The sequence below is a fragment of the Ahaetulla prasina genome, chromosome 16, assembly GCF_028640845.1.
Source record: "Ahaetulla prasina isolate Xishuangbanna chromosome 16, ASM2864084v1, whole genome shotgun sequence".
In the NCBI taxonomy this organism is placed as follows: domain Eukaryota; kingdom Metazoa; phylum Chordata; class Lepidosauria; order Squamata; family Colubridae; genus Ahaetulla; species Ahaetulla prasina.
In genome coordinates this window covers 13,784,190-13,810,870 of record NC_080554.1, presented here as the reverse complement: position 1 = coordinate 13,810,870, position 26,681 = coordinate 13,784,190, and the positions used below count along the sequence as shown (strand labels likewise).

Here is a 26,681-nt window from a genome sequence, read left to right as displayed (position 1 = left end):
GTAGTACCTTGCTCAATAGTAGTACCTGTGAGAGGGATCTTGGAGTCCTAGTGGACAACCATTTAGATATGAGCCAGCAGTGTGCAGCAGCTGCTAAAAAAGCCAACACAGTTCTGGGCTGCATAAACAGAGGGATAGAATCAAGATCACGTGAAGTGTTAGTGCCACTTTATAATGCCTTGGTAAGGCCACACTTGGAATACTGCATTCAGTTTTGGTCGCCGCGATATAAAAAAGATGCTGAGACTCTAGAAAGAGTGCAAAGAAGAGCAACAAAGATGATTAGGGGACTGGAAGCTAAAACATATGAAGAACGGTTGCAGGAACTGGGTATGTCTAGTTTAATGAAAAGAAGGACTAGGGGAGACATGATAGCAGTGTTCCAATATCTCAGGGTTGCCACAAAGAAGAGGGAGTCAGGCTGTTCTCCAAAGCACCTGAGGGTAGAACAAGAAGCAATGGGTGGAAACTGATCAAGGAAAGAAGCAACTTAGAACTAAGGAGAAATTTCCTGACAGTTAGAACAATCAATAAGTGGAACGACTTGCCTGCAGAAGTTGTGAATGCTCCAACACTGGAAATTTTTAAGAAAATGTTGGAATAACCATCTGTCTGAGATGGTGTAGGGTTTCCTGCCTGGGCGGGGGTTGGACTAGAAGACCTCCAAGGTCCCTTCCAACTCTGTTGTTATTATAAATGCCTTATTGAAATCTAAGTATACTGTGCTCACAGCACACTGGTCCACTAATCACTAGTTACTGTGTCAAAGAATGAAGTAAGATTTGTTTGGCATTATTTGTGTTTGACAAATACATGTTGGCTTCTGGTTATAATTTTGTTCTCTTCTAGGTATTTGCAGAGCAATTGCTTGATTACCTTTTCAAGGATCTTGGGCTGATCTGTCTGTAATTTCCTGGATCCATCCCCCCCCCTTTGAACTTTTAAACATTATTTTTGACATTAAATTTATATATACCAACAAAGAAATAAAGGGAGACTAGTATGTATCTGTTTCAAGCTATTTAGCTCGTCAGCTAGCCATACCCTTCTGGGATTCTGGTTTACTGGGGCTTTTTTCAGCTAAGAAGTTATGAAAACTTTTAGTCTGGATTATGTTTCATTGTTATTGTATTGAGGACATTTGAGTTGGGCAAAAGGGTTGCTTATTCCAGGCCTGACAGACAGGATGTGGGGAGAAAGCAATGGCTTGCGGTTACTGCGGATTTATTTTAAGTTGCTCCCATTGGGAGAGCCAGCAGGAGCCAGGATAAGACTTTCTGTGTGTGTGCGTGAGAGAGAGAGAATGATAACTATATACTATGTATCATTCCCAAGGAAAGTCATGGAGTTAGAAAGGAAACAATGTTATCCATCCAATGGAATGTTCTGGATCAGTGGTGAAATCTGAACCGTTTTGATGGCTTGATGGCTGTGCGCCAAACACACATTGTGCGCACGCATGCACCAGAGGTGGGTTTCAGCAGGTTCTGACCAGTTCTGGAGAACCGGGAGCAGAAATTTTGAGTAGTTCGGAGAACCGGTAGTAAAAATTCTGACTGGCCCCGCCCCCCTCTATTCTCTGCCTCCCAGCTGATCAGGAGGGAATGGAGATTTTGCAGTATCCTTCCCGTCACGCCCAACAAACCACACCCACCAAGCCATGCCACACCCACAGAACTGGTAGTAAAAAATTTTGAAACTCACCACTGGCGTGCACAGTGCACACCAAAAGAAGGCATGGGGTAAGTAGAACAGCGCACGGGGGTGGGGGGATCAGCTGTGGCACACAATCTTTTTTTTTTTTACTTTTAAAAGCATTTTTTACAACCTAATCCTACCATTCGGGCAGGAAAAGTGAGCGAGCTGGAAAGAAGCGACAAGTGGGCAAGCGGGCGATTGGGTGGGCGTGGGAGCAGGGATCTTTGCTACCAGTTCTCCAAACCACCTGCCAGGCAGAGAGATCAGATTTGGCTCTTCAGCAGCTGAGTGAGAAATGGTCTGTATTGATTTGGATTAAGAATAAGAACTGAGTTATTAGACATTTGTATGGATATGGGACTTAAGGGCTGCTGCCAAAAGGAATATAAAAAGAGCAATGGAAGCGAAGTGTAGAATAAAATAAAATTTAAGTTGGCAATAAATGTATCTTCAGCGTCTGCCTCTGCAGCTGATGCTGCGTTGTTGCAGCAAATATTAAACAATTGCAATGCAGGTCTGAAATGAATATATTACAGACCAAGTTTATTATGTTAGAACAGAAAAAATGAAGAAAGCCATTATTAGTTTAACTCTGAACTGCAGCGAAACATCAACTCAAGTCAATGAATCTTTGCACTTTAGTGCTTATAAAGATGGGAAATTGGTGAAGATAATTTAAGAAAAGAAGGTAACTTGCAAAAAGGGTGTGGTCTTGCAAAAGAGGGGGGAAGGGGGTGAGTGCGTGTGTTTCTGCTCACTTGGTTACATGGAAATGAAAGCTAGACTTGTCCAGAGAAACATAGAAGGATTCATTTAAAACAGGGGTCACCAACCTTTCGGACCTCAGGGACCACTAAATTCATAATTTTAAATTCCATGGACCACTAATATGATCTGCCTAATAACCGGCTTTGTGGGTGTGACTAGGTGGTCATGTAGACTGGGTGGGCATGGCCAACTCAATGTCACTCACGTCAAGGGGTGCCTTGCCAGCTTCTACTTGCACCTCCCCTCCCAGCCACTCCTTGCCTGCCTGCCTGGGCTCCTTAGGGCCCCAACAGGAGGCAGTTATTGGAGCTAAGCAGCCATCACCAAAAAGAGTTGGCAAAACAGCTGGCTCAGTTCAAATTGGATCTGACCAAAAAAGAGGCTCAGCAAAAGCATCTCACTGAGGACTAGGAGCATAGGCTTTCCAAGCAGAGAGAAGACCTGTGGGAGTGCAGGGCCAGGTACCGGTGCCTGGAGGCTCAGTGGGCTGAGATGGTCAGCCAGTTCCAGGCCATGAGGCAGTCCCACTGGAACGAGGCCCTTCGGCTCTTTGCCACCAGGGGCACTTCCCTCCAGCCTTCGCCCAAAGCCCCTCACCAGGAGGCTGAAGCAGACCCCAGGTCAGAATTTCTTCCCCCCTCCGACCTGCACAAAAAGATCCTGAAGCGGGAGACTCTCTGCAGCAACAGAAACATTCATTGCACACATCCGGCCCAGGGCCGTAGTTTGAGGACCCCTGATTTAGTGCAATATAAAAAATGCAAATAATTTTTCTGTGGACCACCAAAATTTTCTCAAGGACCACCAGTAGTCCACAGACCACCAGTTGGTGACCACTGATTTAAAACATACCATTTTTAGTCAACATGTTACTCATTCCGTATTTAATATTTTATCTTTGCAGCTGGTTCATTTCAAAGCTGCCTCCAACTGCAACAGCATAAGTATTTTGAGGTGGGCCAACAGATGTGACTTCACTGGCAGCAGGGGCACCTGTGGGCGACTTGAAAGAAAGGTTGGGGACAGATCACCATGGACAAAATTTATCTCTCTGGTCTCTAGGAGTCAAAATGACTAAATGGCACAAAATCAAGAATAGGTTAAGATGCCTGGTGTGTTCAGATGTTGGGTGGCCGAGGAAACCATGTAAAAGGAGGGGAAATTCTCAACAAAGGAAAAGCGTTTGCTCAAGAAATTAAGAGATTTCTCTAAGTGCTGGGAATTAAGGATATTGTATATCTAAATATATTACCATTTTTCATCCATTCCTTCCTGACCAAAATTTAGGACAGTGCAAAAAAGAAAGTAAAAAAAGAGACCAACACATCAGAGAACGTTGTCCGTATTATTTTCCCATTATTATATTTCTTTTTAAAAACATTTTTGCAAAATCAAAATATATGTACAATATTTTGCCCTTTTAATAAAAAATCCTTTTTCTTATTCACAAGTAGGAGAGTGGCTGGGGAGAGTAATTAATTACAAACCAAACACCTCCTGGGGGAAAAAAGAAATGTTACATCAGCAAACAAAAAACAGCCTTCCTTTTTTCAGTCAAGAAATAATTTTGACTTTTCTTCAGGAGGGTCACCTCAAAGTACGATTGCATTGTGTTCCCTTGTTTTTTGAGAAGAAACGCCTCTTTTCAGTCTTCCTCTTGCCTAACCTCGTTTTCCAAACTTCGATGGACTCCTGTAAGGGCAGGTCTCCTGGGGCTGGCTCAGCGAGGAGTGGGCTTCACTCTCAACCTCCCGGTCCTGGCCCAACACTTCTCTTGCCCTTGCAACTCCACCGCCAGCTCATCCCTCGCCTACTTCACAGCAAATGCAGGCATGTGGTGATTCAGCGGTTGGCTTTCTTTTGCTTGTCCTTCTCTACAGACGGGGTCACAGTCAATCTCCTCCTCTTCCTCCCCCACCTTCCCCCACTGCATCCACTGGGGGGGGGGAATTCTGGAGGGATCCAGAAAGAAAGGAGGGATGCAACAGGTGGAGAGCAGGTGCCTCAGGGTTGGACTTCTCCTGGAGGCCTCGGCCCCACCTGCAGCACAGAAGAGAGGCTGCCTCCAAGAGGAGAAAGGAGCCAGCTGACTGGGCCTGTTAGGAACACACTGCATGCCCTCCCCTTATCCCTGGGTGTGCTGCGGTGGGTCCTCCCTGGTGCCTTTATGCCTCTTTCTAATCCTCTCGGGGCTTCAGGAGGAACTAGCGAGAGGTCTGGGAGATACAGCAGTGTATTTCTCTGCTCTGGTTCTGCAAAGCATCTCCCAGCCCAGCTCCCAGCGCTGAATCCACTCCAGGCAAAAGCTAGAGAGCAGCAGAGAGAGAAGACAAAAAGTCCCTCTTCTGCCATCTAGTGGCCACTGGGGTTTTCGCAGACCAGATGGACTGACTCCCGATTTCTTCCTCCTACCTACCCACCCACCCCTCAGTTGCCTCAGTCTAAGGGGAGGGGAGAGGGGGGCCGTGAGGCAGCTGAGCTCCCTCACTCGGGGGGGGGGGGGATTTGCCTGTTGACCCAAAGAGTTCTACAGGGACCCCACCCAGCTTTGTTGAGATCAGCCATGGGGGTGGGGTGACTTTCTGCTTCTCTCTTTTCCCTCAGTGAAAAGGGTAACAACGCTTGAAAGATCTCCCTGCTCTCCGGCCGAGGGCCAGCCCCATTTCTGGAGGGGCATCCAGGTCAGGGAATGGCAGCTTGCCAGGCTGCCTGCAGTGGGCGAAAGGGGAGAAGCAGCAGCCTGGAGAGGATTTTAAACGTGAGGCTGGTTTCAGGCAAACCTCTCTGTAAAATGGAGGCGAACCCATTTTGCTGGAGGGTTCCAGACCTGCCTGGGCATTCAAGCGCAGATTTGCTGGGAGCGGGCAGGCGGAGGGGCTGCTGTGCCAATCCCAGGGCGCTATGGGGCAGCAGATGGTCTCGGCAGCTCCCTGGAGACCTTGGCTTCTGCCCCCTGGAAAGGCCAAGCTCCTGCCCCACGAGCAGCCCCTTGGCCTTTGGCAAGAGAGCGGAGGAAGCCAGGGAAGCGGCTCAGTGCCCAGGGGGGCTCCCTGAAGCATGTTTGGAAGGGAAAGCTGAAGCCTCTTGAGTGCCTGGACGCGGCCAGCGGATCTCCCCAAAGTCTGAAAGGCAGAGAGATTCCTCCTTCACGGCAACTCCCCAGAGTTTGGGGGGTGGGGAGGGAGCCGAATGCTGGAGAGATCCCTGCGGGGGATCTGCGCACATCTGTGGCAGCCATGTGGACGCCGCCTCTTCTATTTGACGCTAATCCTCTTTGGCAGCCTCGTCTCCCAGCAGAAGCCCCTACAGCTCTGAGGGGTCCTGGATGGATGGAAACCGTTTTGCCAGCAGGATGAGCAAAGATGCAAAGGCTTTCTGGGGAACTCGGGGGGGCAGCGGTGCCACCAGGAATCGGCGGGCCCCGAGAAGCCCAAGCGATGCCAGGTCAAGCTGGTTGTGCGACTGACAGAGGCTCCTGGGGGCCATGGGGCCCATTCTGGCAGCCAGTTCGGACGGAGGAAAGATCCACACGGCAGAGGGAGAGGCAGCCGTGGGGCCCGTGGGGTGCAGCCCGCATCTCTCTTGTACTTCCTTCCCTTCAGTCGGGTGTTTGCACTGCAGTCCCGGATTCAAGACAGGCTCAGGAAGAACCCCAGCAGTTCTGGGGATGCTCACCTGATAACCGGGTGGACTCTTTCCTCTGGATCACAAAGGGGCCCACTCACATTTAGGGCAGCTTCGGGTGGCCCACAGCCACAGTGGACGCTGGGACTTGCAGAAGCCCCCCGGCACAAAATTCCTAAGCCGAGGGCATTCTTTGCAACATCCTCCTGTGCCTCCCAAACCCTAGAGAAGCATCTCTTCTAGTACCCCACCAAGCCCATCTTCCACACTTCAGGAGGCTTTGTAGTGCAGCTACTTCTGGCCAGGCCATCAGGTCCGTCCTGCCTGCCTTCCTTCCTTCCCCAGGTTCGTGGTTTTCTGCAAACGGCGTTTGGTTCTTCCGTGCCAGGAAATCGGTGGGAGAGAAGCAGCTGTGCCTTGCCCATGCGCACACGTGTCCCCCGCCCACCGCTGCACAAGCCCCTCATGCTCTCACACCCAGGGCCTGGGGAGTGGGCCAGGGAGGGTCTCTTCTCGTGCTGGAAGAACAGTCCTGTTTCCCACGGAGGCCCAGAGACGGGCTGGGGCTGCCCTTGGGAACAGTAGCTCCTGCCAGTCTGGGCATCACTGCACCCCCTCCTCCTCCACGTAAGTCGAAGGGAACCAGCCAATCTGCAAGAAACCAGGAGGGAGCATAAGGACGGAGGGGCAGCCCAGGCCTGGTGGGGCTTTGATGACTGAGTAGGCTTGAGAGAACAGGGCCCAGCCCTGGCCTTGTGCTCAGCTGGATGCACCGCTGCTCCCTGGCTGGATGCCCCCTCCCCGATTTGGAAAGGAAAGTGGCAAGAGAGGGCCGTGCCCCTTCCAGAGGCTACTTACTCGGCCATTGGTCTCTCCCTTCCACCAGCCTTGATCCCCGCCGATCCGGCTGTAGATCTTCACCACGTCCCCTTCCTGCAGGGAGAGCTCCCGCATGTCCCGGGCAGCAAAGTTGTACCTGGCCACTGCAGTCCCGATGGCCCGAGGGGTGAAGACTGGGGGGAGGGAGATAGAAAGGAAGAAGAGTGAAGGGGCTTCCCACGGCACGGCCTGTCCATCTCCCAAGGCAGGCGAGAGCAACGTTCTGTGGCTTCTGGCTGAATTTTTCTTTCTTTCTGGCCACAAGGAGCCTTTCTCAGCTGCCGTTCGGCTGCCCTGCCAAAGCTGGACTAGGATCTGGTGGCCGATCTGCCAGCTGTGGGCAGAGGGTCACCCCGTCCTTTCTTAGATGGCCAACAGGTGTCACTGTCCTTCAGCAAATGGATGGGGGCCTCTGCATGCATAGAGATATCGATATTATACACCTACTATATTTAGTGTATTGCGAGACAGAGAGAGAGAGAGAGAGAGCTATATCTACCTGACCAAAAAGGAGTGGAGGGATTCTGAGAAGTGAAGTGGTGGCCCTGAGGACTGAGAAAGGAAAAATTGTAGGAAGCGCAGGCAGCTGCAGAAAAGAAGTTAGAGGGAAATGGAGGCAGCAGGAGAAAGGGGAGGGGGGGGGGAGACAGTATTAAAGGAGGACATTTACGAAACAGGGGAGAAATCAGCAAGGCAGGGCAAAAGCCCACCCAACCCACCCGGCTCTGACAGGAAGACAGAGGGGCTCTGCGTGGCTGGCCAGCCTCTCCCGCTTTCTCCCAGGGAAGGCCCCCTGTGGGCTGAGGTTGGCAGAGGGAGCCAGGCCCGGAGCGGAGCGAGCAAAGCATTGGCCTGGGAAGGGCACCGGTCCCCTGCAGGGCCAGGGAAGGCCGTCTCCAGCGGACTCAGTGCGTGGGAAGGATTTTGCCCCTTTCCTTAAAGCACCAAACTGCAGTTGCTCTCAGATGCGGCTGCCCAGCAAGGGCCGACCAGACTATGAAGCGCAGCTCGAAGCAAGTGGGCAGCATCTGAAAGGACCACTGAAGGCATCTGGAAGCCCCACCCCACCCTCCAAAGAGCCCAGATGCAGGAGCAGCTTCAGCCACAGACTTTCTCCTCCTCCTCCTCGTCCAAATGAGTTTTGGGGATGGAGCCAGAATCGCAAAGGAAGGACCACCCAAGCAATCTCGGCCTGAGCCATAAAAAACTTGGATGGAGCTTTCGGGTTCATTTGGCCAAGCAGAGGCTATCGGTCCACTTGCTTGTCCACACTCAGACCAGCCCCTTCATCACCCACCCCTCACCCGCGGGAGGAAGGGGGGGCTCTGTGGTCACTTGGGGTGCTTTCATGAGAGAGCAGGGCAGAGGGTAGGGAATTCCTGCTTTCTCCCCATCAAGGCTCAGAGGTATCTGGCAAAGACCCGTCCCCTTCCAAAGCGTTCTTGTCATAAACTCAAATTCAGGTGTTAAAATTGTTTTGTTTCAGCCTCGGGGCAGTTTTAGAATTTCTTTGGTATTTCTGTGATTATAAAGAGCTTGAGAGATGCTGCCCTGAGGCTTCCTTCTGCCGGTAGAAACACGGATGAGCTTCTCCCAAGAGGAAAAGAGAAGCGGGGGAGGACCGTCTCTTTCCCAGGCCCTCCCAGCTGTGGGGGGAGTTTGGCTGTTGGGGGGACGGAAAGCTGGAGGTTTGTTGCAAACAACCCACTGATTGAAAAGCAGCCACCGGCTGCCCCTGGTTAGACTGGGCCCATCGCCCTTGCTGGGCTGAGCCACTACGGGAGCTGCTCTGGGTGAAGAGCCACGGGGTGCTGGGTCTTGAAAGGTTGCGGGGTGCCCCATCCCCATAGCAGGAGTCTTTCCACCGCTGGGCTTCTCTGCCGGCCAGCCAGACCTTCAGGCCAACTGGAAGGGAACCCGCTGGTGGGGACCGGGTCTTCAAGGGGCAGCCTGGGGGTGCCAGCCGTGCAGCCACAGGGCTTCCGCTTGTGGGAGCAAGTGGGGGGGGGGCGCTGTTTGCAAGCTCTCCATCTGCTCTGTGACCCCTAGCAGGACGGAGGCAGTCCTTACCTGGGGATCGAGCTAAGGTTCTTGAGGCCGAACGTTCCCGGGATTTGTATGGATACTTTAACGTTGTGTCCAGCTGTTTGAAGCTCTCCTTCAGCGAATGGGCTTGGTAGTACTCCACCAATTCCTGCAGAAGACAGGTCAAAGCCCATGAGCCCCTTGAAGCCCCCCAGGTCCAAGGCAGGGCTTGTTTTGCTCAAAATCCCAACGTACCAGGAGGCTTTCAAACTTTTTTGCTTCTGTGATGTGGATCCAGTTATCTTTTTCAACCACTTTAATATGCTTGACCTCGTCATTAAACCTGCAAGGGAGAGGGCAGAGCTCTCAGATCATCATCGCAGCCAAAACCCTCCAGATTTGCCCCATGGAAAAGGCTGGCAGAGCTGGGCTTGAACCTGCCAAAGGTCCCATTCGGTGTGGGGTTCCCTCTGTGCTGAAATACTGGAGGCCCAGTTGAAGGCTTGCTCCATTGGGGAGGCCAATCAGACCCCCTCCCCTGAGGGCTTGAGATGTGAATGGGGTCTCCCAGGGAGGACCATGATCCAGGCTAAATTTGGACTCGTTATTAGAAGCAGAAAAGCTCTCTTTGGCAAACTCTAAAAGCAAGAGCTCTCCTCCAGCAAGGACAAAGCGTTTGTAGGGCCAGTTTAAAAGGGGCTCCAGAGGATGCTTGTCTCAGGGCCACCTCTTAAGCCAAGTGTAACTCTTTGGAATAGGAAGATAGGAACTAGCTAGGGTCCAGCAGGGCCCTGTGAACCCATCCCCTGTTTTTGGAAGAGGGCCTGCGTGCCCCTCAGGGGTGCGAGAAGCTGCCCTTCATGAGCCACTGACTTGATGCTGATGGCAAAACGCTCGGCTTCGGCCGGCCTCTCCCGGATCAGGTAGGTCCCGCTGGCGTGCTGCTTCAGGAGGTTGTCCGTCTGCTGCCTCTCCATGTTGCCTGCAAACCTAAGATGCATCCTCTGGGTTAGGAGAGATCCCCCTTAGATACCTCAGACGCCCAAGCTGCTCTGCTCTGCAGGGAGAGAAGTTGGGAAGCTCGGTCTGGGGGCAGAAGCAGCCACCCCTCCCTCCCTCTCGGCCACTGGGTGTTTGTGGCCCTGCAGGGCTTTGGGGAAACGGGGCCTCGCCTGCCGGAGCCCTTGGCAGCCCAGAGGTCTTCCCTAGGCAGGTAAGGAAACGTCCACTAGCCAAAAGCTCAGCTCACAGTTCAAACCCTGAGCTGCAGAAAGTCTTCCATCATCAGGCTCTGTATTTCAGCCCCGCCTTGCCCACAAAATCCCAGAGTTGGAACGGAAGGGCCTGAATCCAACCCATAATCCAGCCTCTCCTTTAGGGAACAGCCCCCTCCCATCTCTCCAGATCACTGAATCTACCATCCAGCTGGTCTTAGGAGTTTCTCCTATCACAGCTTGCACTCTGTGGCCAGAGAGAGCTGGTCTTTTCCTCCAGTGTGACGTATTCCAGAAAGTCTTCAATTTTTCTTTTCTCAAGGCTCTCTACCGGATGCTTTCCTTATTGCCTTTTTTTGACTCCCTTCTAAGTTCTCTGAAGACTTCTTAAAGCTCAGCACCCAGCAGCACCGGGCAGCACCAAGGAATGGCGATTTGGCCAAGCAGGAACTCTGGAGTTGTTCTGTCGTGGCATCTATGGTGCCGTTGATGGAGCCCAGCACTGGATTTGCCTTTCTTTTACAGCCACATCACACAGTTGGCTCGTGTTTAATTTTAACAAACAATTATTCCAGGGTTGCTTCATCAATAACATATCGAGCCAGCTACCTCTATTCTAAGATTTCTCCATTTAATTCTTGTTTCCTCGATAGTAATTTGGTATCCATCTCTGTTAAATTATATCTTCTTAATCGCAGCTGTTCTTTAACCTAGCAAAATTAATTTAAATTTTATTCCCATTCTGAATCAGCTGCGAAGGGGATGGTCCGAATCAGGCATCCCATCATGAAGAGGAAAAGGCTGAACCTCTCGGCCTCTGCTGGGAACCTCCAAGGGACAGATGAACAGAGTTGGAAGGGGCCTTGTAGGCCATCTAGTCCAACCCCACTCTGCCCAAGCAGGAGACCCTACACCGTTTCTGACAGAGGGAAGTCCAAGGTCTTTTTTTGAAAGCCTCCAGTGAAGAAGCTCCCGAAGACATCCTTGGGAGAAGCCGGGTCTCATGCCAGAATTCCCTGGGGACCTTTGGGTCTTCCCCTTCGCACCTCCTGCTGCTCCAGTCCCAAGGCTCTTCTCCAGCTAACCTCAATCTGCAAACATGCATCTCTGCAAACTTGGGGGACAACGAGGCTCTCTCCTGTGGCTCCAGGTTGTGGCTTCAAGCAAGACCTTCCAGAAAACCACCCAATGAAGAGGATGCCACTTCAAGATCAGGACTCTTCGGTCCTCTGCCATCATCTATCCCACTGCAATAATCCCTCCGGATGAAGAGGCGAGAGCACATTGAAAGCCACAAGAGGCTCCGACACGAAGGAAGCCTTCCCAGCATCCTTTCTGACAAAGGGACAATGCTCTTTATTCTGTTTGAGCGAGACTTGGGGGGGGGGAAGTCTTGCAGTAGGTCTCCCCAATCCGTGGGCCATGTGAGGGCTCTACTACTGGGCTGTGGAAATGACCGGTGAACGCACCCACTCTCCATTTGTGTGAGGGGCAGGTGCGCATGCAAGCCACTTGTGCAAATGGAGCTGTGCATGCACACTTGCCGGCCACTCGTGCAAAACTATCTCCTCCCACCACCACCCAGTCTGCAGAGCTGGAAACGCTGGGGAATTCTGTCCTACAGGGCAGGGAGGGTTGCTTTTTTCCCCTTTTCACCGGTGCAACTGGGAAAGTTTTAGAAAACCAAGAAAGGCTTCCACAAATATGACACTCCAAATTTTGGGAGCTCTTCCAAGGAACGCCTGCCAAGTGGGTTCGGAGAGAAACGATCCACTTTGAGGGCCTCCCATTTTATTCCTCCCAGCCGGAGTGCTGGTTATTTCAAAGAACTGCAATGCTGGTTAGAGAGTTGGTTGCACCCAGCGGGCGAGAAACTGTCCCCCGCATCCCACTCACTTTCAATTCCCCCACGCACAATCTCCCCACCAAGGAGGAGATTCCAGATTAGGGGGAGGGGCCCAGCCAACCCCACCCACCCAACTCACCAGGGGTACGTGGAATAGTCCATCTCTCGCGAAGGAGGGCGGCTGTTGGGAGGCTGCAGCAGAGAACAAAGGGGTGGGATTAGGGGGATTAGGTGGGGGAATTCTTCCCAAGGGCATCCCACGCAGGGGTGGTCCGAGCTGTGAGCAGTGGGACAGAATACCCTCAGTGCCAGGAGCAGGGATCGGTCTTCAAACTAAAAAAAAAAAAAAACTGCAGCAGCCATTCGTCCAGGGGCTCAGTCATGGGGGTGGGGGTGGGGCCTTGATTGTGGCTTCTGAAGCTCACTGGCCCCAGGACTCTTACCCGCGCCTCCACCGGGCAAGGCTTGACCAACGAGCTGGGGAAATAGCCAGATTTCTTGGACACCACGAGCCTCCCCTAGAAGAAAGAGAAGAGTCCCTCACAAGGGTCCTGTTGCGCCCTCAGGCAGCCAAATCAGAGGAGGAGTCGTGGGAGTGGGAGACAATCTGAGGGGGAAGAGGGAATGGAGTTCTCACAGATGGAGACAGAGACGGAGCCTGGGCCCTCTGTCAGACCTCAGATCTGGCGGTGGCTGATGAGGAAGAGGAGGAACAACTGGGTCCACTGCCTGGCGTGCGAATGCACAGAAGGCAGAGGAGAGGAGAGCAGTGGAAACCTATGAGAGGGAGGGAGGGAGGGAGGGAGGGGGAGAGAGAGAGACTTTTATGCCAGAGTGGGTCCCTCCTGCTGAGTGGGGTGGAAACCCAGGCAAGGGCATAAAGGAAGAAGCAATGTCTTTGTCCACCTTGAGTGTAGGTTTCTTTCTTCTCTACCAAGGGAGGAGGTTTTCACTCTCTCAAAGATTCACAAAACACCCATCACACAAGTCAACAAGACACAACGATGGCGTCTCTGTAATGTGAACATGTTAGTGCAACCGGCTGACTCAGCAAGTGTGCTAAGGGCCCACAATCTTGCTTGGCTTTGCAACCTGGTAAGCTAAAGCCCCGGGTGTGGAACTCCTTCAGCCAACATGTCTTGCTGGCTGCCCAGAGCCCCCCTGCAGCTGTGGGGAAGGGGCTCAGCCCAGGCTTCTTCCTGTTTGGTACAGCAGCACCCCAGGCAGACTTCAGGCTCAGCTGGACCCACAAGCCAGGATGCCAGGCTCCCTGAGTCCAACCTGGGCAGATGGCAGAGCAGGATCCTAGATTGGACAAGGATGCTGGGTCCCACATGGCAGGATGACTCCCTGCCCCAAATCCTGGTGCTGTTGAATAAACCCAGCAGAGAGAGGGAGGTCCCCGTCCTAGCCAGCATCTCCTCATCCCAAATAGAGTTGAAGAATTTGCTAAAATGCCCGGCAGGATCCAGAGCTGAATTCCATGGATAACGAGCCGAGGAAGTTTTCCTCTTTCCTGAACATTCCTGGAGGATCCACTCACCTCCCACCACTGGGAATCCGGTTCCCCTCGCAGCAGCTCAATCACTTCACCCATTTGGAAAGTTAACACGGGTTTCCCTGGTGGAGCTGGGTTGCCATGGTAATTCTGGAGGGCCACCATTTTAGGACCTAGAAATAAGCCAGAAACAGCAGGGGCCTTGATGGATCTCTCAGCCAAGGCCGTGGCTGCGTGGCAGAGGCCACTCCCTGGGGGTGCCTTAAGACCCCTTCCAACTGCTCATCCGCCCAGCAGGAGGTGCCCAGTGCCAGTGCAAAAGGAGGGCCCATCTCACCCTTAGCTGCCATTCCCCATTTCTGGGCAGGGGCAGAGCGCAGGCCTAGAGAGCCAGCTCTTTCTTAACAAAGGCTCAAGGGTCCAGGACCCCTTTTTGGCTTCTTTTTGAAAGGGGAGCCCCCGCCTCGGAGCAGCTGCCCCCTGAGCTTGGACACTTTTTGCAGGGGGGGGAGGAGGGGGGGCTTACTGACAAATGGCTGACTGCAGAAGGTACACAATGAACTTTATTTTTTAGCGTAAGAATACCGGTATGTCTGCTTTCCCTTACTTTTTTTCTAGATAGCTTATTAAAATAATAAAATATATAAAGTGGAAGAGGTTAGCAAATTACAGGATTTGGAAAGGGAGGGCTGGCTGGCTTCATCTGCTGAGCTAGTCGCTCCCTCCCTTACAGAAACCTCTCACACACCCCCGGCACAAATCTTGAAAGGGACAAACTGCGCTGGGATTTAACTCTGCTTTTTGATTTAAGGGGCACATTTTCTAACAGGCAAGTGGGTGATGTGGTGGCCTAGATATGGAACTCTCGCCTCACCATCAGGAGGCTGTGAGTTCGATCCTAGGTAGAGGCAGATATTTCTCTCTCTGGGCACAATGAGATTATATCTGCTGAACAAAACTCTACATTGGCGACAGGAAGGGCATCCGGCCAGTAAACACTCAGCTCCATTTAGTTGCCCAGACTCCACCCCGCAAGGGATTATGAGGATGATGATTTTCTAACAAGTAAATAAGAGCTGCTACCCTTCTGAAGCCTTTCCTTGGGGCACATTCTGCTGGGTGGAAATGCCAGCATGCCGAGGGAAAGGCATTCGCTTGAGACTGGCAGGCATCGCTTTGCCCGCAACGGAAAGTAGCTGCTCGGTTGTCCTCTCCTTTCCCCATTCTGCCTTCTGCACTGTGATGCCCTGGCATCTCTTCTGCCTCTCCCAGTTTGCTGCTTGGCAGGGAGCAGCCCACTCAATGTGCCTGAGGGGACATCCAGGCCCTCAGCTGCTCCCTGGGGCTCCTGCAGCTGCAACCACGCAGGCACTTCTGCCGACTGTAGTTGGCCATCACTCTTGTTCTGTCTGGAACTTTTCTGCTTTTAAGCACCAACCAGGAAGCTGCCCGGCTACAGTCAAGGAGGGAGGAGGGAAGGGGGAGGAGGAAGAGGTTGGAGGCTTACCTAGATTCAGTGATTCCTGTCCAGAAATAAAAAGAAAGACGTTTCAATCTCCTGGAGCCCTTTTGTCCAGACTACAAGCTACTCTTGCTCTTAGAACTGACCCTCCCCCACCAGGCCCCACCGCCAGCAAAGGCCTTCCAGAGATACAACAGTCTGGATTTTGAGCTGCAGGCCCCCCTCCCCTGCATTCAAATCAGGACAGAAAAAGTAGCAGAGAAGAGTCTGCCCCATCTCAGGACCAACCAAGGACTCAGCCTCGCAGCTAAGAAAAGGGGGTGACCCCAGTGTCTTCCTCTGGCATTTTGCTCCCCACATCCTTCCCCAGAAATGAGGGAAGAAGAGCCGCACTGCTTACCTGCTCAGCAGGAGAACCTAGAAGGCAACGTTAGAAGTGGCTGGTTAATGGAGAAGCCACCTAAGAGGAGCAGCTCAGCTGGTGAGTTTGTGCATGCAAATCTCAGGACCACCTGGATTCCCCCCCCCTTCATTTCTTCCTATTCCAAATCTCTCCCCTTCCTCGCCCTTTGACCCACCTTCAATATTTAGACTGCCTTTTCACAGTTACAAATGTATTTGTTAAATGATGATAATGCTACAGGAGGGCAAAATATATTTTTCAAAACGATTTATGACAGGTAGAATCCTGTAAATGGCTGCAGAAGGGATGTGTCTCTGCAGCTGCTCTGCCCTTCTGGGACGGGTGAGAGGCTGACGGGGACCCTCAACAAGGAAGCTGTCCAAGGGGGTCTCGGCCATTATACCTTTTCCTTGAGAAAGAAGTCCAAGTTCTCGGGACGCAGCAGCCCAGAGACAGATGCAGGGCACTGAGATCAATAGGCAGTCATTGGAGCGAATAGCAATAGTCCTTAGACTTATATATTGCTTTACAGCCCTCTCTAAGCATTTTACAGAGTCAGCCTCTTGCCTCCAATAATCTGGGTCCTCATTTGACCCACCCTGGAAGGATGGAAGGCTGAGTCAACCCTGAGTCTGGTGAGATTCGAACTGCCAAATTGCAGGCAACTGGCAGGCAGCAGCAGGAGCCTGCAGTACTGCACTCTTTTTTTTTTTTGTTTGTTTACATTTATACCCCGCCCTTCTCCGAAGACTCAGGGCGGCTTACAATGTATAAGGCAACTCTAACCACCGCGCCACCGTGGCTCATGAATCATCCCAAGCCTGTCGCCATGGCAGCCCAGCAGACTTTCCTGGGGCAGTGGAGTGGACAGTCCAGGCTCTCTGCTTTGCCTGGGGACACCAGGACAACAGATTCCCTGGCAGCAGAAACAGCCCTGCCCTGTTTTCTGGGCTAGCCGGCAGCTCTGCAGGGTCTGATGCAAGGGGCTTTTCATACACACACACACACAGAGCCCACCATATGCGTGGATCACTTACTGAATTTGCAAGGTGGGATGACCTCCAGGCACTCCTTGTGGGCGCCCGCCTTGCACTTCAGGCACTGGTAGCCTTGGTAGAAGGTCCCCCTGCGGAAAGAGAGGCTGCTAGCCCAGCACGCCTGCCTAGAGCTGCCCCCCCCCGGAGCCCCTTGGAGCAGGAGAGGCTCCCCAATACCGGAAGGCTACAGATCCCCAGGCCTCTCCTGAGATGCAGGGAAGCCCTTCTGCTCAGATTCTGGGGGCTGAGCCCACCTTCCATCGAAGGCAGCCATGGCGCTGGGGGCCCAGAGCCAAGAAGGAGACCCTCGGTTGAGGCCAGCCAGGGAAGCAAGCCCTGAAGGGTCTGGATGCCGCTGCGTCCCCCTCTTGTAACCGCCTTGCTAGGGCCATTGGCATCTGCCCCAAATGGCTACAAAACCAAGCTATTTTCTGGGTTGCTCTGCACCCTCAGCCGTGCAAATATCTGCCTAAATTCAAATAACCGAAGGGTGGCCTTCAACCCAAGTGGGTGCGAGGTGAGAAGTCACCTTGGGGGGGGGGGGCGGTCAGGATCTGAGGACCTGGGGCTATTTGGCTCTGCATGAGGAGCCTTGCTAGTTTCCACACTGTGCTTGGCTACTGCACTCTCACCCAGCCCATGCATTGAAAGAGAGACAGGCAGAGGGAGGCACTGGGCTGGAGGGTGGAGCAGGTGGTCTCCAGTGGTGGGTTTCAACATTTTTTACTACCGGTTTTGTGGGTGTGGCTTGGTGGGCGTGGCAGGGGAAGGATACTGTAAACTCTCCACTCCCTCCCCACTCCAGAGGAAGGATACTGCAAAATCCCCATTTCCTCCTGATCAGCTGGGACTTGGGAGACAGAGAATAGATGGGGGGGGCAGGGCCAGTCAGAATTTTTACTACTGATTCTTTGAACTACTCAAAATTTCCTCTCCCGGTTCTCCAGAACTGATCAGAACCTGCTGAAACCCACCTCTGGTGGTCTCCCAAATCCCCTCCAGTTCTTGCATTCTGTCCTTCTATGACATCACTGGATCATTTAAATATGCAGGCAGCCCTTGATTAATGCCGGTTAATCAAAGTTACAACAGCAGTGAAAAAACTGGACCGATCCTCAAACTTACAACTGCCGCAGAGCGCGCACACACACACACACCCATGGTAAAAACTGAGCTCAGCCACATTTACCGCCCCTCCCCTGCTGTCTCCCAGCTGCCTTTCCTTGTGGTCTTTGCCTGCATCCCATTCCCTGGGCCTTTTCCACGGCATCCTGGCCGTGCGTGGGGAGACGCCGTGGAAACAGGGTGCTGACATCAGGCCAGGCTGCAGCTGCAGCCACATCCCCTTGAACCTGAGCTCCTGGGAGGCCCACCAGATTTCTGGGGTGGAGGGGAGAGTGCAGGCAGAAACTCTCTGCTCAGTTTGGGGGCACCGAGCCCTTGGAAGGTGGCGGAGCCATGGCCATAATGGACCCTGGCCAGCAACACAGGGGGCTTTGCATTCAGTAAGCTGCTGGTGGGGCCCTGGAAGAGGTGGGCTCCGAAACGGTTGCTATTTGCCAGACTGCATCTCAGGGGCTGCTTGGGGCAAGAACGCCCCTGCTTTGGTGGGGCAAGCAGCCCCAGAGCTGTGAGGCTGCCAGACTTTTTGCAATCATGCAACTTGGCAACAGTAAAAGAAGCAGCAGCGTCGGAGGATTCTGTGTGTGCCTGAAGAAGGAAAAACATTCACCTTAAAAACATCTTGCAGGCTTTGCAGTTGGTGGTCTTCTCAAAGGTGAACATCTGGAACTGGTGGTTGTTCGCCGTGGCTTTCTCAGGCTTAATGTTGGATCTGGGCAAAGAAAGGGAGCCCCATTCAGCCCAGGCCAGGCTAAGCGAGTGGCAGGTCCTCTTCAGGGGTGTTGGGAAGAGGGTCCCCCTTTGCACCGAGGGGGCCTTTGGGTCAGGGCCAGGCCATGGGGCACAACTTAGTCCTGCCCACGCATCGTATGTGCCAGTGCCCGGGTCAAGACCACCGGCAGGAGCCGGCCACGCCTGCTGGCTTCTTGACCATTCAGCCTTTCGGTCTGGGCCCAGCCAGGCCCCGAACACTCACATGGCCATTTCAAACTGCTCCATCCACTTCCGTTTCATCTCTTCCGTCTTGCAGAAAAACTGGAATCCCTGTTTGCCTTGAAGGTGAGTGAGGTAGAAGCCGTAAGACCACTGTGGGGAAAGAGAGACGGAGCAGATGGAGCCGGATGCAAAGGCAGGAGAAACCCAAGGCCAGCACAGGCCAGGGGCAGCCATCGCGCTACCCTGAATTCGGCCGAGTCGCAGCACCAAAGGCAGCAAGCTTGGCCAACTGCCCTCCGTTTCTGGCCGCAAGGACTGGGAATTCAGTGTCGGCTCAAGGAGGGCAGAAGCAGAGGCTGGCATGGCTCATCTCCCTTCTCTTTCCCACCAGCAGCACGAAAGAGGCTGGCAGGAACCCAGGAGGAGGCTGCCTCTCCTTCAAAGATGCTTTCACCTCATCTGCTCCACTCACCCTCGTCGAACAAGCCTACCTCACAGGGCTGCTTGTAAGCTTTCCTACAGTAATTGCAGCCCCCCCACCCATGCAGCCCCCTGGACGATGCCCAATCAGTGTTGTCTAGCAGCAGCAAAACACAAGAGAGTTGGAATCGGTAGAGGCGGCTTACCATTTTCCCATGCGACTGAGAAGCAAAAGGAAGCGAAGGGGAGACACAGGGGTTACAACAAGCTCCAAATCCCACAAGGGTTCCCCTTTCTCCCCATCCCCACAGCCCCCAGTTCCAGGTGGCCCAGATGTTTAATCCTTCAGGGAATGAGTGGAGGGGGGGGGTCTCTTTCTGGGTCTGCACCCTCCAAAGCGTGTGGGTGGGGGATTCCGCCTGCTAAGAACCCCTAGAAGAACAGGGGTTCCTTTGTGCAGGGGAAAAAAAGAGGGGCTGGATTTCCTGAGATCCCCTTGGTCCATGCACACATCGCTTCAAGCAGCAACTCTCCATGTGGGAACCCTTGTTGGCAGCTGACCAGGAAAGGGGCTTCTCCTTGTGGCGAATGTGGCTCGAGACTGGCAGTTGCCAGGCCACCTTGCCAAAGGACACAGGCATCCCAGTAACCCCCCCCCCCCATGATGGAACTGTGATTTCTCTAAAGGGGCCACACAGCACAGGGATGCCCCCCCTGCCCCCAGGCTACTGAAGAATGGGGAATTCAACAGCTTCCAGTCCCTGGGCAGCCTGAGCATCCGGGCTCTTTGAGGGCTGGCCCTCTACAGCTCCTTGGAGCACCATCAGGAAGGCTGCCCCCCAGGGAGACGCCAAATGTGCTTCCAGCGGCTAGAGCTCTCCCCCCCCCTTGCAGCGCCCAAGGTTGGCCTTGAAGGGAAGGGAGGCCCTGCACCATCCACCTTCTTGATGTCCTTGTTGTTGGTGGGGTCATCGGTCATCTTGTAACAGAGAAGCTCCAGGATGTCTTTCTGCTCGTAGCTGTAGCCTTTCCTCTTGCAGACAATCACCACTTTATCAAACAAAAATAAATACCTGTCCCAGAATCAGAAGAGGAAACCGGGACTCAGCAACCACGTCTGCATGTTCCCTCTCCCCCAGGCCTTGGGGAAGGGGCTCCCATCCTCCCCCCTCTCCTCCAGGGACTGGGAGAACCAGGCCAGCTGAAGAGGGGTAGCAAATCTGCATCTTCCAGGACTGAGGTGAGGAAGGAAGTTGCCTTCATACAACATGCTAGCTCTCCCTAGTTTCCTGAGTGGGGTGCCATGGGTGGGGTCCCTGCCTCTGGAAGCCAACCCATTCAATCCAGCGTGTCCTGAGAACTCAGACCCCTGCACAAGGGTTGCCCTCGGGGACTCTGTTCAGCCAGGACCCCCGGAAGAGGCCTTTCCTTCTTCACTGCGTTGCTCACTCACCGATCCTGCTTTGTGTGGTTGATGATGGACCGGACCTTCAGTTCCCCGTCGATCTTTGGCCGCCCATATTCTTCCAGCTTCACCGGCTGGAGGAAAGGTAACAAAGGTTAAAAAGGCAAAACTCCCCACTAACCAGGAAGACTCCAAAGTGGCCCCTCGGCTGTCCTTCTCAGAAAGGGGGCGGGGATCAAGGCACTTTGGGGGTTAGAGGGCAGCGGAGCCCCTTCCTGGATGCGATCCAGGTCTCTGGACCTGTGAGCAGGCAAACTGGGGGAGACCAGAACGCAGGGGGAGGGGGTGCCTCCTTTCCCCTTGGGTGTTGCCCCCACTGAGGCAGCCTCCCACGCCTGCTGGCTGAGCCCAGCAATCCTTTTCTGCATTGCCAGGGCCTCGGGCTTGCGGTCATCGGGGAAGAGCATCAGAGCCCCCGCCCAACAGCCGTGACCCCTTCCTCAGTGTGGCCGTGCTGGGCCCCTCACTGCAAAGCCTAGAGCGTCTGGGAGCATTTGGAGACTGCCCTGCCCTGGACCCTGCTCCAGTAGGCATCGTCTGTGCCCTTCAGCTGGCTAAGGCCATTTGCAATCGCTGCCTTGCAACAGCCGTTACTGGATGCCAATCTCCTGGACGAGGATCCTGTTCCTGGCCAGCGGGATGGTCAGAATCACCGGTGCTTCCAGAGCAGGCAGGAGACCCGGGAGGCCTCTCTGCCGCTTGTCACTCAGCGCCAAAGCTGCTCCTTTGATCTTACCAGGTTTTCTATGGAGCTCTGGAATTCACTTATTTTCTTCAGGGTTTCTTTGTCCCGTTTGACTTCATTGATGAACATGGCCAAGTCCTGAAAGACGAATGGGTGAAGTCAGTGGCATGGCCGGCAGAAGGCCCTGGGCAGAGATCAGCCCCGAGAGCAGAAGACAGATTCCGCTTCTGGACTCAGCCTCCCTTGGCCCAACAGCCTCAGGGCGCCTGTGCAATTCCCAGGCCCCCCGGGGGGCCAAGCCAGGCTGAGAAAAGCTGGGGTGAAGGTGGGCTTTGGGGAGCAGTCCTTTGTCAGAGACCAGAACGCGCCTCTGTGGAGTGAACCCCAAAAGACCCCCCCACGGGACCCCACCTGCATGGCCTCCAATGCTTCTTTCAGCTGCTGCTTCTCTGGCCGGTCGGACGAGTGGCTGAGCAGCTCCTAGAAGACAAACCATCATCCTGGGTTACTGTATCCACTGCCTGCCTGGCTGCTTCCTGCTCCACCTCGCCATACCAGGGGTTCAAGGCCACTGGAGTAGGTGGCAGGAGAGGCCTGCCAAGAAACAAGGGTTGGAGTTGTCTGTGGAGATTCTCAGTCATCCAGGTCCTGGTTGTTCCAAGGGTGCTTTTTCCGAGAGGCAACTGGACTTTCTGGTTTTCCTTTGAAGACGTTTCACTTCTGGTCCAAGAAGCTTCTTCAGTTCTGACTGGATGGGAAGAGGAGAGGACCGCTGGTTTGAAAGAGGGGCCAAAGAGGCCATCTATGTCACAATCGAACAGCCCTCTCTCAACAGAGGGGGAGGGGTACGACACCACCTCTCTCCAGTCTACAACACAATCCTTTTAATAGCTCCAAGGCGGCTCCACACCCATTCGCACCACTCGGGTGACCCTGAGGACACAGATAAGCCTCCAAACAGCCTCAATGACCCTCTGAAAGGATGCAGATGACCAGCTGTCTGCAAGGAGTATAAATCCTTCCATTCCCCACCATCCAGTCAGAGCTGAAGAAGCTTCTTGGATGAGAAGCGAAACGTCTTCAAAAGAAAAAAAAACAAGGAAGTCCAGTTGCCTCTTGAAAAAAAGCACATTTGGGGCAAGGTTTAGAGTTGCTTGTCCCAAGAGTAATGGCTGGGGCGGGGGACGGGACACGACATGCAGAATCAGATGAATTGGTGCAAGCTGGAACAAACAAGCCAGAATTAATCAAGGTTTGTGAGAATAACTGGATTATTAATTTCTGCAGGGAACCAAAAGCATTTGCACGGAGGAGAATCCTGGCCAAGGAGGCACAAGCGGAGCCAGAGGCGTCCCAGGCTGAAGTTGTCTGAAAGACTCCTTGCTCAGCTGGGGACACCTGCCCCTTGCCTGATGTGAAGCTCTCCCCACCCCCGATCCACAGGCTCAGGATCTCATCTGGGCTCCAGGAGGCAGGTGGGCAGCTGGGGGCTGGCTGTTCCGCATCCCTTTGGCTCTACCAACCCAACTGGAGTCGACGCTTAGGAGATACCCGAATCTGTTACGTTGTAGGAGCCAAAACCAGTTCATGCCAGACAAACATTAGCGCGTTCTTTGACAAAGTGACTAAGCAACCAGCAAAATGCTGTCTACGTCATTTACTTGGACTTCAGTGAGGCATTTGGCAAAGCAGACCACAGTCTCCTTCTTGGCAAGATAGAAAACTGTGGGATAGACAGCATCAACACCAGATGGATTCTTAACTGGTAGACCAACTGCACTCAGCATGTAGCCCTTAATGGAGCTACATCTATCTACCTGGAGAGAAGCAAGCAAGGTTCTGCCTTAGGCCCAGCACCCTTCAACATCTTCATCAGTGACTTAGATCAGAGGATAGAAGGGGAACTCATCAAATTTGCAGAAGACACCAAGCTGGCAGGAATGGCCAACACCCCAGGAGATAGGCTCAAGATACAGAAGGATCTGGACAGGCTTGAAAACTGGGCCCTATCCAACAAAATGCATTTTAGCGGTGAGAAAAGTAAGGGCTTTACATTTAGGCAAGAAAACCCAAATGCACAGATATAGAATAGGTGGTACCTGGCTCAACAATAGAAATTGTGAGAGCAATCAAGGTGTCCTAGTGGATATACCCAGTTAGGTATGTGTGGCTCCAGGATGGCTTCAGCTAGAGAAGCTCGTAATGGATCCAAGTAATGGATCTATGACTTGGAACCCTGACATTATGAGCCAGCAGTGGGCTGGAGCTCCCAAAATGGCAATGCAATCCTAGGCTTCATCAACAGAGGGAAAGTATCCAAGTCATGTGAAGGGTTACTATCAATTTATAATGCCTTGATAAGACCACACTTGAAATACTGCATCCAATTTTGGCACCATGATGTGCCATGAAGGACAAGGGGTGATTTGATAGCAGTCTTCCAATATTTGAGGGGCTGTCACAGAGAAGAGGGTGTCAACCTATTCTCCAAAGTACTAGAGGGCAAGACAAGAAGCAGCAGCTGGCGACTAATCAAATAGAGATACAATCTAGAATCTCCTGACATTAAGAACAATCAATCAGTGGAATGGCTTCCAGAAGTTGTGGCTGCTCAATCACTGGAGGCTTTTAAGCAAAGATTGAAGAGCCATTTGTGAGTAGTGCGGTGGCCTAGAGGTGGAGCTCTTGCCTCACAATCAGGAGGCTGTGAGTTTGATCCTAGGTAGAGGCAGGAATTTCTCTCTCTGGGGACAATGAGAATACATCTGCATTGGCAGATAATTATATCTGCATTGGCAGATACAAGAGGATTCGGCCATTAAGCGCTCTGCTAGCTCCATTCAGTTGTCCAGACTCCACCCCGCAAGGGATTATGGGGTCATTAAATAGTGATGATGGCTGAAGAGCCATTTGTCTAGAATGGTATAAGGTCTCTTGCTCGTGCGTGTGTGTGTGTGTGTGTGTGTGTGTGGACTAGAAGACCTCCAAGACCCCTTCCAATTCTATAATCCTGACCTGAGATGCTCTGCACTGAGAGCAGCTGAAGCCCACCTGCCCATTCCACAAATGTGACTCACTTTGAGCAGGAGGTGATACTTCAGAACTCTCTGCATCGGCACCACCAGCAGGTCCTGTAGCTTGAACTTCCCCTCCTGGACCTTCAGGGTACATTCCTTGAAAGGAGAGCAACAAAAGAGAGACCTGAAGCCCACCTTTGTCTCTCCCACCCACCGTCTCCAAGCTCGGGGCAGGGGAGGAGCGCGCAACACCCACCCAAGCTCAGTTTTTGGCCAAGCCGGCCTCCCGTAGCCTTCCGCCAGCAAAAATGGAGGTCTGGGGAGGCCGTGCGCTCCGTTTTCTCTGGCTGAGGGATGCAGGAGGCCGTCGTGGTTGAAAACAGAGCCTCAACTAGTGACATCGAGCTGGCCATGCCCACCCTTGCCACCCCACACACCCACCCCGACCACCCCCAGCCCAGCCCTGAGATCAAACACAGCCCTGATGCAGCCCTCAATGAAATTGAGTTGGACGCCCCTGGCCTGGACCAAGCGCAGCAACCATCTCTAGTGGCTGAGGACTGTCCAAGGCCAAGCGGCCAAGCAGCCCGTGTGGCCATCCTGTCCCAGGACCCTCCTGACTCAAAGGGGCCCTGCGGTAGCAAGGGTTGCCCTGGGCAGAAGGGCCTTCCCTGCATTCTCCCCGGACCTGCCCTGTCTGCCCCAACCCCTGTCCCCCAGGATCCCACCCAAGCCACAATTCCTAAGAAATGCTGCTCTTTTCTCTTTCTTTATCTTTGGCTGAGTTTCAAAACTATATTTTGTTGAACATTACAACAGAAAAGATATAACCAGAAAAGGGAAAAAACCCAAGGAGGATGAAGCAGTAGAAAAAAATAGAATCAGGTGAATAAAGAAGGGCTTTTAAAGGATTTAAAGTATTTTTGGATTTTCAATATTTCATTAAATAATTGCAGATATTCTTTTAAATGCATATATTGCCTATAAAATGCCTATAAAAAAACCTAAAAATTGCTCTTCCATTCTAGCCAGAATACAAATATGAGGAGCAGCAGATGGTACACTCTGAATCACAAAACGAAATTAAAACTGTGATAAATTCTGTCCATGCGGTTAGACGTCTGTTCTAATTTAAGAAGTCCTAATGAACTAAACCACTAAGGCTTTCTGTAGAAAGAAGCCCAAATTTAGGAGTTGGTACAAATCTAGGTATCCAAATTGCAGTTTTTCAAATGCAATTCAATCCAGATTCATCTGGGACCACCACAGAAGGGTCTCTGGCCCGTGTCCGACTGCTGTTCACTCCTGCTTTGAGCTACCAAAAAACAAGGAGCTCTTTCGGTGAGCAGGTTGTGGCCTGCAAGTCATCCAAGCGCATCCACTGTGGGAAGCAACAAGCATGAGAGACACTCGAGAATCCCAACTTTGGGAAAAGGAATTGATTAATTTCAACCCGGTGCTTCACCCCATCTGCCAGCCAAAGCCAGGAAGGACAGCCCTGTTGAAGGAGCAAAGTATGAGCAGGATTTCTTCAGGGCTGGTCAGAGCAGATCACTGACACTAGATGGTCAAAGAAAAGTGGAAATAGGATGAACCAGGAGCAGCTGGGATCAGTCCCGCCGCCTGCCAGTCAAACTGCTCTCATCCCCACAACTCTCCCTGCAAAATCCTTGGGCTCCTGGCTGCCCCTGGAATACTCCTCTGTCCCTCTGCCACTTTTGCTGAGGGTCAGGAAAAGCAACACTTGGGATCTTAGGAGAGACACTTAGACAGAAGATGCAATTCCTCTTCTGACACTGGGAAGGAAACGCATTTTATGGACAGCAGTTGCTGGATTCTACCATGAATGTTTCTGATAAGATTCAATATCTTTCTTGACATAGCCAAAATTATCTCCAGAAAGAGGGAGATTTAATCAACTGGTTCGCATTAAATTATATTTGTCTGATAGCGCCCCCTGCCAGGTATTTGGAAAGAAGGGCCGGAGCAATCTGACCAGGGAATTCCAAAGAAACAAATGAAGTTCTTTTAAACCCCCTGGAAGAGTGCACACAGTGTGACTATGTGAGACAACCCAGGACCAAATACAGTAAACAGAGGTTTGTATTTAAATAGTAGTTTTATCTGCAAAGAATATATACACACATGGATTTTAATCAGACCTCTACTATCAGCAATTACAGCACAGAAGCACACAGCCCCAACAGGGCCTTTTTTTATTACAGGCTCTTAAAGGGATATTAGCCCAAAAACCTTGCTGACTCATTCCCAACATTACATCATTGTAGCAGCTGGTCAGCACTTAAATCATTACTCTGACACCCCACCCCCACACCCCACCCCTGCCAAAGGGAGAACGGCAGAGAATGCAAAGCAGCTGCAGGTTCTCGTAATCCCCGAAGAGAACCTGACTGAGGGATCTATGTCACTCGGAGGACCTGGAAGAGGCTGAGGGTGGGTGGGCCTAAGTGAAAATGTAAATATGCTCAAGTGAAGGTTGCTGGTGGATAATGAAATGCTTTGCGAATGTGGAGAAACGCAGAGTCGGGCCAATGTGTTGGTCTGTCGATTCCTACCAGTAG

At 52.6% G+C, this 26,681-nt stretch overlaps 1 protein-coding gene across 5 annotated transcripts in view; it reads right to left on the bottom strand.

Annotated features, from left to right (window-relative positions):
• Positions 1-3,797: 3,797 nt before the first annotated feature.
• Positions 3,798-26,681, bottom strand: part of VAV2 (vav guanine nucleotide exchange factor 2) — a 138,742-nt gene continuing 115,858 nt past the window's right edge. Inside the window, exons 10-29 of one of the 5 annotated variants that reach the window (XR_009152310.1) lie at positions 24,160-24,255; positions 21,494-21,562; positions 21,134-21,220; positions 20,386-20,471; positions 19,873-20,005; positions 18,553-18,662; positions 18,187-18,288; positions 16,455-16,543; positions 15,821-15,883; positions 15,415-15,431; positions 15,060-15,075; positions 13,598-13,725; positions 12,498-12,572; positions 12,194-12,246; positions 9,868-9,984; positions 9,250-9,337; positions 9,040-9,163; positions 7,469-7,521; positions 6,949-7,103; positions 3,798-6,741 (exon numbers count right to left, since the gene is read on the bottom strand). Coding sequence is in view for 4 of the 5 variants with exons in the window: in XM_058159449.1 (XP_058015432.1) it covers positions 6,694-6,741; positions 6,949-7,103; positions 7,469-7,555; positions 9,040-9,163; positions 9,250-9,337; positions 9,868-9,984; positions 12,194-12,246; positions 12,498-12,572; positions 13,598-13,725; positions 15,060-15,075; positions 15,415-15,431; positions 15,821-15,883; positions 16,455-16,543; positions 18,187-18,288; positions 18,553-18,662; positions 19,873-20,005; positions 20,386-20,471; positions 21,134-21,220; positions 21,494-21,562; positions 24,160-24,255 (1,743 nt within the window). In the remaining variant the exon portion in view is untranslated. Of the gene's footprint in view, positions 6,742-6,948; positions 7,104-7,468; positions 7,556-9,039; positions 9,164-9,249; positions 9,338-9,867; positions 9,985-12,193; positions 12,247-12,497; positions 12,573-13,597; positions 13,726-15,059; positions 15,076-15,414; positions 15,432-15,820; positions 15,884-16,454; positions 16,544-18,186; positions 18,289-18,552; positions 18,663-19,872; positions 20,006-20,385; positions 20,472-21,133; positions 21,221-21,493; positions 21,563-24,159; positions 24,256-26,681 lie in introns of all 5 variants that reach the window. The other 4 variants (XM_058159449.1, XM_058159450.1, XM_058159451.1 and 1 more) reach the window with 4 other exon arrangements.